We start from the raw sequence: 10313 nt of genomic DNA, 5'->3' as shown, positions 1-10313 counted from the left end.
ACCAGATCTATTCCACTGCATGGAAAGCTACATCAAGCTTCAAGGGCGATCAACAAAGACATCGGGGCAACATCGAAAACCGAAGTGGCCTCAGTATGCGACCACAACATTAAAGAGAAGAACAAGTACAGAACCAAAAAAGAGAACTCATTTGAGCAATGATCGCTCTAATACCATGTAGGGAAATCATTTTCCTTATTAATAGAAGATAAGTATTACATATTTATACACGGGTTACATGTGAAAAGAGAGAATCCTAATTGACTAACAGACCACGTGATAACAATATAGTTACAAGACTGTTGAGTAAGAGCCGATGGTATGTGTGGCTATCTACATAGGCTTATCCTTCAGTAGATTGGTGCCCATATTCATTACAGTGAAGACAAGAAGAAAATGCTCTAGATTGGGGCATACCCAGTCTTCCAAAGAGACTTTCAGTAGTAGTTATTAATTGATTGAAATCAAACATAGTTACATACATGGAAATATCTACACAAGAAAAGCAAAAATCATGGTTTGCCACAGATCACAAATTTCACAGGGACCATTCATCTTGGTATTTGCTATCATTGTAGAAGTAAGCGTCTTTCCCATCAATGTTAGGAGAGGGAGAAACTTGATGGTAGTTCCCATTCTGAACCCATATGGGCACATTACACTCGTTTTGCTTGTAACTATGCTGTTGGTAGTTCCTTTCACCATATGGATTCATAGATCCAAATAGAAAGTCTGCAGTTTCATTCCACTGGTTGTTCCCATAGCAATGTTCCTCTCCAATCTGTTGCTGTTGTTGATTAGATCTCCTCTGCTCTCTCTCCTTTTTAGACAAGCAAGGCCAATAACCAAACAAACTTTCACAGAATCCATAATCAGGAGGAGCTTGAGGCTCAAGCCCCTGCTTTCCATAACCATAATCATACCCACAATCAAACCAAGAACTTTGAGGCTCTTGCCTCCCATACCCATCAACACAACCACAATCAGACCACCCTGGTAGTGGATACCCATACCCATTTCCATATCCATTCACAGGAACATCATAGCCTCCATGAGAGGAAATTTCTTCTTTTGGGTGGTCCTCCTCTGTGCTCTTCTTCCTGTTAGGAGGGCTTCTGCTGTGATCAACCTCCTCTTCTCCTCCTCCACTAGGTGGATCGGTGGATCCGTATGAGGGAACCTCCTGCAAGGGTAGTGGTGAAATGGGTTCTGTAGGTTTTGGAGTTGAAAGAGGATAACAGATTGCATCTGAAGGTGGAAGAGGTTTTCCATAAGTAAGAGATTGATCATAACCACCAGCATAAGGAGTGGGATCATACTCCTCGAATTCTGGCTCATTGAATTCAGTGACAGAGTAATAAATCATTGATCTGTGACTCACCTGATTCAATTCCCATTCCCAGAGCGAATTGGAGAAGAAACTTGGCTGTGGAGAGTACAAGAAATTGGATTGAGATGTGTATCCGTCCATTCTCCCAACCACTGAAATTTTTCTCCACAATGGATAGGCTATCTATCATACCCTTTAAAGACTACTGTGGGTAGTGGTTGAGCTTATCTATAGCGGAAGCAGTGGACCCTTCACTAGAAATCATGTATTTTGGAATCTTAGGTAGTGGAGGGGACTGAAAAATGAAAAATATGTACCAAAAATAATCAGCAGATCAGAATATTTTATCAGTGAAAGTTGCATAGGATTGACTTGAGTGTTTCGTAAGTAAAGGCATCAATCAATATGATTGTGGGAATTTGGTACGGTATTGGTTAAGGGTGTCAGTTTCAAATCGAATCCGAGTTGAATTAATTGGACCGAAATCAAATCAAATTTATTCGGTTTAAATCCGATTTGAATATGTGAGTATACTATTTGGCTCGATTCGGTTTCGATTTAGGATGTCAAAACCGTTGGTTCAAACCGAAATCGAACCAAATTGCTCTTATCATTTTGCAAGCTCTTTTTTTTTATGTGGTAAGTGTTTTTTGCAATTTATCATCACATATTTACAAGCTAAGATAATTTTGGAGTAAACAATGACCTTAAGGCCCATAACTTGAGCCCATTATGGCCTTTTGTCCATCACAGTCATGGTTCAAAAGTGAAACCGTTTTTATAATCGAATTAAAACTGCATATCAAAACAAAATTGGAATCAAATCGAACCGAGCCGAATAGAATCGACTTGAGTATCTAAATATGGAATCGAGTCGGTTCTTGGTTCGGTTATGATCTACCTTATCATCATTTGGAACCTAACCGAAATCAAACCAAATAACTAAAACCGAACCGATTGACACCCTTAGTTTTGGTTCAATGTATGAGATGGAAAGCAGAAATTGAAGTTATACGACTCGAATGCATTTTTAAATGAGATTCATTTTCTTGATATTTTCAAATCATATTAGATTATTATTCAATTCAATTTGATATGATTTTAAACCACAGATATCAATACCGATATTCGGGCCTACGATTTCGATTCAAAATTGATGCCTTATTTCTATCAAGGATTCGATGCATGACTTTGCACAAAGGGTAGGTTACTACTTACTACTAGCACTACCTAGCAGCCGCCATGGCAAAACTTTTCAACACAAGCACTCGTAGAAACAAATCCATGCAACGGCATGCTATTTCTTCAAAGTGGATTTGGTTCTTCTCTAATCTTAATCGTTCAATTCTTACTTAATTCTCTCTGTGTGTATGATATCTTTACACTTTAAATTCAACAATTGTGGAAGTTTTTGGAATCGAAACACATCTTAACCCTTCACGACTCTTCCCGGATCAGACCCGAACTAACTTAACCTTTATCCCTCAATTTAATTTTTTTTCTATTACCATATCTATCGCCGTTTCATCTTTCCACCTGAAATGAAGGAGATTAGGGAAGATAAAAGGAGAAAACATATCCAGCTTTCAACCTCAAATGAAGGAGATTAGGTATCCTTAAGTGTTTCTGCTAAGAGGAGCCCCCTTAGGGTTTCGACTTTCAAACAACTTCATCTATTTTTATCACAATTATTATTGGTATAGAAAACAGCCTTATGTGCCTATACTATGCCATATAATCAATCACTATTTTCACTTTGTTATAGAATTTTCTCCATCAATTCAAGAAGCAACAGTAATTCTTTGGCCACAGTCAATAAATAGAATGCTTGTGAGAAAAAATGGGTTTGAATTCAATTGTACTTATACAACTGTTGAATTTAATATGTACAAGTGTCTGCATATAGAGAGAATTAAACAAAAATTAAACGATTAAGATTTGAAGAGGAGCTGAATCCCTTCCAAGTGGAGTGTGACAAATACAATACATCTGCCATGGCTCACTCCACGAATTACTCATGTGTCAAATAGCATGGATCGTTTCAACTGTATGGTACTAGTTTAGAATTTTCCAAATTGCACCGACCGATCCAACGACCAGATCGTTAAGGGTCATTGTCGATGCCATCTATCAGTTATGATAACATAATTTAATCATATTGACAGTTGACAGAATTGACTTGTGGACTGCCATATGGCGTAGGACCGGATTTTCGTTCACTCAGTATGAACAAAGCATCTCTTTCCCACTACCTATTATAAACATAATAAATAGGTCGACGATTCAGCATTGAACAAAAAAATGTATTTTACTTATTTATCCAATAAATGGTTAAATAGGTCGTCATTTTATCGATACAAATATTCTATATCGAAAAAATTGTCAACTCTAGAGTGTTACCATTGCCTGATAAAATGATCTGGTCAGTATTTTTTATTTTTTTTTTAAGAAAAGAAAATTCCATTACATAGAAATAGAGTTACATACAACAGAAATTAAATGATTGTTATTTTTTGATGCAGAGCATTCAAAGCATTAGTATGCACGAGGTAGGTGGTCTTAGATGTCCAGTCCATGTGGCAAAATGAATATTTCTGTGCTTTGCATAAATCTCCGAAAACACCACTAAAGAGTTCCATAGCCATAGGACACTAGAAGGGTATGGAACAAATTGAAGTAGCTTCCTTTCTGTGATTCAGTAATATTAATTTTCCATCCTGATTGCCATGATCTGATCAGTATTGGTACAAATGATATTTCCCTCGCGTTTCGCCATAACAGAAACCCCTGAATCAAAAGCCGTTCGATGATCTTTCTTAAGAGTCTCTCTATTGCTTATCCTCACCCACATCATGAGGGTAAGCATGATTCCTTTCCATTAGAATGAAATGCAGTGTCTTGTATATCTGAAAAGAAAGTATTACAAAGCAGCTTCACACGATGAGATATGAACAAATATTTCTAGGCATTTGATCATTATCGACTGATTTAGCAAGCCTATATGCTCAAAGATTCAATGGTACAACACTAAGGGACTCTATAGAAGCAGCAGAGCGACTCAAGGAAAGCCACAGAAACCACGTTATGACTTCAGAGCTTCGAGATGTTGAGTTGTAAATCTAGCAGTTGGCTCTTTCAGCCAGTTCTAGTCCACCTTCATCCTCCCACACTGCAAACCAAATTCAAGTACTCGGTCATAAACGTTTTAGATCAATCATACAGAAGAAAACAAATGATGGGCAGCCATTTGCCGAACAAGGTGGCAAAAGCAAGGTTTGGAATGACATAATTACCTCACAGCATCAGAAACCTTCCCTCTCTGAAAACCTTCCTCCTGCAAAATTGAAAAAAAATAAAAATAAAAATCAACTGAATAAGCTCACCCTCACTGAGTTGGGAGAATAAAGACAGGTAAGCATAAGAACATGAACACAAAAGTTGTAAACCTAATGAAGAAAGAAAAAATTTAATGTAACTGAGAATTACATATCCACTTACAGTAGAGAAAATGTGAGTTCTCATTCTCTTAGTTCAATGCCAGCTGGTCAAAATGATGGTCATAAAATGCAGCTCATGTCCAGAGATTTCAAGAAACATATTTCCACTGATTAGGGACGGCAATAAGCCTGGTCAAATAGGGGCCCTTGTCAACCCCCTCACCCCCCCCCCCTGGCATGACCGGCTCAAGGTGTTAGGGTCGGTTTGGCAGGTTGCAAAGATACTCTCTCTCTTCTCTCTCTCTCTCTCTCTCTCACACACACACACACACACACACACATTTAAATTCTCACACCAAAAGCTACAGCCTCCAATATCATTGGCTAGCCATGTAATCAAAGATTGACAAGTTAATGAGACTCGTTGGGTGGCCATTTTGGTACCCAGAACAACTGACTCTGGTAACAAGTCAGTTGGTATCAGCAAGTTGGTCATCTAGAGATGACTAGGCATAAACTCGAATCAATTTGACCAATTTAAGTTTTGTGAGACATCTGGCAGAAGTAAGTTGTTTTAACTTTATTATCTCTCAAGTTATTGGCTTTAGGTTAGAATTAAACTACATTTTTTACTAAATTTTGGCATCACATTGGTCCTGGATATAAAATGGATCCTGGACATCCAAGACAATAGTAAAAAGTGGACTCCCCCTTCTCTTCTCAGCAACCCAAAATCTATGGTTATTTGAGTGAAAATAAACAATAGAGAAAAAGGGATCATAGCCCTCTATAGCCAATACCTGTTGTGCTGCTTAATATAAATCACCCCAACTAATTCACCAAAAGAAATAAGCTACAACCACATGTAGGACAACATTTTTTAACAAAGAGAAGCACTGACTACAAAATAATACTCGGTCAAAGACCACCCCCCCCCCCCCCGGGCGGAAAAAAAAGAATAAGTTTTTCTTTTTTTTAACATAGAAGTTAGTTATTGGAAAATAAATAAAAAATACCTCATCCATTGGCTTCAGTTAGACTTACTAGAGGCCTCACAAAACCACATCCATTGGCTTGTACAGGACTTACTGAGAAGCCTCACACACACTGACCTACCCAAACCCAAACCCAAACCCAAACCCAACCCCCAAAATAAAAAAAGGACGAAGAAGAAGAGGGCATAACAGAATTTTATCAGTAAACAAGAAAAGCATTTCACTTCACAAAAATTTTGTTCGTCTGTAACACCATGATCTGAAGCTTCTAACATCATTAACAAATAACCAGACAGCATCCCAGCTCACTACCTCTCGCAATCCCTGCCTCAATTGCAAAGAGATTATAGCATATTCAGAACAACTTACTGACCAAAGACCTCCAGAGGACCTGGTATCAAAAAGGTCGAACCCCTAAACAAAGCCTCAGTTCCCGAATGACATGGTGCTTCGGTAAGGAGATTGATAACAAGCGGGACAGATTATCTCTGCAAAATATAGCATAATAAATGAATGGGAAGCAGCTCCTGTGAGAGAAACATATGGTACTTCTCCGTGGTAAGGTATCATGGAAGGCCAAGGAAAACTTTAAGAAGAATATCAGGATAGCTTTGATAAGACTGATAGAAGTAACAAAATTCTGGATGATACATGGTATACAGGTGTCCATCCTTCTGCTTATTTTGCAAACCTCTTTTCTGTTGATGTGAGCAAAGAAGTTACTGTAGCTGACTTACCCTATCCAAGGATAGAATATTATATGGGCCCCAAGTCTTCACAGAAATGTCAACAACTGTGAGACAAATAAACATCAGCAAAATGTCTACCGACTTGCTAACCACATATCAGTTAACACTCAAGATGACAAAAGAATCTGTATTAGACAAAACTCGCGCACCTTCAATGTCAAATATCAGTTTGAAGTCTTAGTCATACACAAGTATCCTTCCTTCCCAACAACATTATTTGGTTAAAGAAGTTTATGAAAATTCAGTAAGTTGCTTGGATGTAGGGATGTCAAACTGGTTGGTTCGGTCAGTTTCTTTTGGGCCTTAATCAGCCCTACACCTTTAAGGGCAAGAAGCAAAACTGACTGATAATGTAATTGGACCTCAAAGTCAAGACCAAATCGGTTGGTTGGTTATCGGTCCTTACCGGTCTCATTCTACTGGGTCATTATCAAGCCCAAGATTGAAACCAATAATACTATAACTTGGCTGAGCTGTCTAGCCTTATTTATAGGCATCACATTCTCTATTACCCTTAAGAAGTTTTCAATATGGTCACCAAAAGAAGCAGATGGAATAATAAGTTGGAGGCTTGCATCGCCCGAGAGACCTTACACCCGCAACCACCCGGAATCCCCTCAAGATTTCGCCGTCTGGAGCCAGAGGCCGGGCTGCTCCCCCCCCCTCCCCCTCCTCTCTCTCTCTTCTTCTTCTTCTCTCGTCCTCTCCCTCTCATCCTCTGTTCTCCCTTCTCTTCTTCTCCTTCACCCTCTCTCCTCTGAACTTTCTTCTTCTTCGGTCTCACATGTTCAGGAGGTGAGATCCATCCTAGCTGCCTCCCCTTTCTTCCCTCTCCCGTCTTGATCCTGATCCAATGATGGTTTGCCGAGATCCTGCTGACCCTCCTTGAATCGTTGGCTCCTTCTTCCGCCGGCATTCACTGGGTTTGTTCGAGTTTGGCTCTGTTGCTGTCCACCTGCTAGTCTGACTTGCTCACGGTTTGGATCGTTGGCTCTTCTCTCCGACCTACTCCCTTCGTCGACGATCACTGAACCTGTAGTTGTTCTTCTCCCTCCCTGCTCCCAGAATGGCTCGTTGGTTCCTCTCCCCCCTCCTTCGCCGACTATCACTAGACCTATTGCTATACTTCTTCCCTCCCTGCTCCTGGTTTGGCTCGTTGGTCCTCTCCCCCCTTCGCCGATGATCGCTAGGCCTGCTAGGTTGAGTGTGCTTTGTGCCGATGACCTAGCCATGCTCTCTTTCATGGCAGATCGAACGTCTCTCACATTTCTCCCTAACCGAATCATTGTCTCGGTGGTTTTGGCAAGCTCTTTGCATGGCTCCATCCCGCAAGGTTTCCGTCATGCTTGGCCGACTACCGCCTCGCCATCGCCCTCCGAAAGGCCCGCGCCCCTCCCCCTTTGTAGCTGTCTCTTCCGCGAGGCCAGCTTCTCCCTTGGCCGTGGCCCTCCGTAAGGCCCACGCTCAGCCGCCATGCCTGCCTTTTATGCCAGAACTCCGATTCACATCTTGATGGCTGGAAGTTGTTATGTTGAGACCTGGTGCTAGGGTTTGGTGGAACCCTACCTCCATTTTCCCTTTTTCCCCTCCTCCTGTTTGGGCTTCAGGGTTCTTGTTCAGCCCATGTGGGGCTTTTGTTTTTTTTTAAGTTGTTGGGCTTCTAGCTCTTGTTTTGTCCATTTGGGCTTAAATTGTATTAGACATGTCACATCAAGCCCACTTGGCCTTGGTTGCTATCTTCTTTGGACTTTGGTTCCCTTATTGGGCTTGCATTTTTCCTTAGGGGATATATTTTCCCTCCCCCTCTTTTAATGCATTTATTATTAATTCACCCAAAAAAAAAAATTTCACTATGGGACTAAAAAAATGAAAGTTTTGCTCCAAGGGAGGAGAAAAGACTAAGAGAATGCATTAATTTTTACTCACAAATTGGAAATTTAAGAAGAAGAGAAGGGAAGGAGAGTCTATAAACATGAGGGAGACAGTTGAGAGTTTCAAACTTGGTTATTAGTGGGCTAAATGATTTCAAACTTGGTTTGGGTCATTAGTTCAGCCAAGTTTCAACACCTCTAATTCGTCGGTTATCAGTTGGTCTATCAGATTAATTGATTTGGACCGAGACCAACTGATTAATTAAAAAATACACATCATAGAACAGAACACATCCTTGAGGCAGCACTTAGTTCAAGATTTACATAGAGGTGGAATTGGTGGACATTTTGGCAAGGACAAGACAAAATCACTAGTTGTTGATTTGTACTATTAGCCACGCCTACAGAGGGATGTTCAACATGTGATATAGAGATACCACTCATGCCAACTTGCCAAAGGAGATAAGCAAAACACGGGTTTATACACACCTTTACCCATACCACATGCACTGTGGTTGCACATTAGCATGGAATTTGTCCTCTGCTTACCATCAACAAGTGAGCAACATGATTCTATATTTGTGGTGGTGGTGGAGAGGTTCTCAAAAATGGCTCCCTTTATAACATGTCAAAAAAAGTTCGGCGCGAGCCATATAGCCAAGCTCATTTTCAAAGAGGTGGTATGTATGCATGGACTGTCGGAATCCTTTTTTTTTTTTTTTCTCGTGATGTGAAATTTATGAGCTAGGTTTGGAAGACTATAGATAAAGACGTATACAAAGTTGAAGTTCTCTTTAGCATTCCACCCGCAGGCAGAAGTAGTAAATTGAAGCCTTGGCAACCTTCTTCGTTGTCTTGCTCATGATCAGAAGAAGACATGGCCCTCTATTCTTGACACTTCTGAGTTCACGTACAACAATTTCGTTGACCATACTACCAGGCGTACACCTTTTGAAATTCTGTCAGTCTTCAACCTCAAAGGCCCATGGATTTTGTACCATTACCCCCTCATGTACATGCGAGTGTTGAGACAAGCAAGTTTCTGAGACACGTCTCGAAGGTTCACACTAACGTTCATTGCTGCATTGCCATTATACAAGGCAGCAGCTGACTGACATCATCGTTTCTTCGAACTTCAACTTGAAGATTTGGTGATGGTTCGTATAGCTTCAGAACAACTTCTCCCGGGTACCAATCACAAGTTGCATCCTCGCAAAATGGGTCTGTTTAAAGAACAGAAACGCATTGGTCCTAATGCATACATGTTAGAGTTGCCTTAAGACATAAAGATTAGCAACATTTTCAACATGGCTGACCTTACTCTATATGTATGCCATCATTCAAAGTTCAAACGAGGGTGACACTGAGTAGACACTACGCCTTCCTCAATTTGCAGTCCCCATCAATGAAGATATTGAAGATGTCCTCGACAACAAGTTCACCACGATGCAGGGTGGCAAAGGCTCAAATTCTTTTCTTGCCAAATGGAAGGGGTGACCTATACATGGTGTAAATGGATCCATGCCAACAGCTCCAAGCGTCTCAACCCGGATCTCTACGAGCGTTACATGTCCTTCCTCCATTCATCAGGGTCAAATGATTTTAGGAGGCGGGAAGCTGATGCAGATCGATTTCATGGCCCGAAGTACAGTCGTAGGAATCTCTAAGGATCAGGTCATTCATCCAAAAAAAAGGATCAGGTCATTCATCCAAAAAAAAGGATCAGGCCCATAAGCAACCTAGTGGCCAAGACCCTTGGGCCTTTTGGCCAACCATGTGGGTGGTAGTTTTCTGGTTCTCCCAAAACCATATCGTGGGGGTCTATTTTGATTAGCTTGGGCTGCAAGCCTTCGTTGGTCAAAGCTTAGTCAAAAAATCTAATTTGCTTCCATTTCTTAGACTATGATTTTTTTTTTTTTTTTCAAATTGGC

At 40.6% G+C, this 10313-nt stretch overlaps 2 protein-coding genes and 1 long non-coding RNA gene across 4 annotated transcripts in view; all 3 read right to left on the bottom strand.

The window, feature by feature from the left end:
- Positions 1 to 423: 423 nt before the first annotated feature.
- On the bottom strand, positions 424 to 1579 carry LOC122065429 (uncharacterized protein At5g39570). Its single transcript, XM_042629246.1, has one exon. The coding sequence runs from the start codon at positions 1469 to 1471 to the stop codon at positions 539 to 541; it is 933 nt and encodes a 310-aa protein (XP_042485180.1). The 5' UTR covers positions 1472 to 1579; the 3' UTR covers positions 424 to 538.
- A 2629-nt stretch (positions 1580 to 4208) lies between these two features.
- LOC122065430 (F-box protein SKIP24) overlaps positions 4209 to 10313 on the bottom strand; it is a 9021-nt gene continuing 2916 nt past the window's right edge. For both annotated transcript variants that reach the window (XM_042629248.1, XM_042629247.1), the window contains exons 5-6: positions 4624 to 4664; positions 4209 to 4499 (exon numbers count right to left, since the gene is read on the bottom strand). In XM_042629248.1, the coding sequence (XP_042485182.1) occupies positions 4663 to 4664 (2 nt within the window). In that variant the 3' untranslated portion in view covers positions 4209 to 4499; positions 4624 to 4662. The remainder of the gene's footprint in view (positions 4500 to 4623; positions 4665 to 10313) is intronic.
- LOC122065431 lies at positions 8159 to 10307 on the bottom strand. Its single transcript, XR_006136007.1, has 2 exons — positions 9699 to 10307; positions 8159 to 9605 (listed from the first exon to the last, which is right to left on the bottom strand). It is a non-coding gene; the product is annotated as an uncharacterized LOC122065431 (long non-coding RNA).

Source organism: Macadamia integrifolia, unplaced genomic scaffold, assembly GCF_013358625.1.
Source record: "Macadamia integrifolia cultivar HAES 741 unplaced genomic scaffold, SCU_Mint_v3 scaffold2013, whole genome shotgun sequence".
Classification (NCBI taxonomy): Eukaryota; Viridiplantae; Streptophyta; class Magnoliopsida; order Proteales; family Proteaceae; genus Macadamia; species Macadamia integrifolia.
The sequence above is the reverse complement of the archived record's forward strand: the minus strand, read 5'-3'. Positions and strand labels throughout refer to the sequence as shown.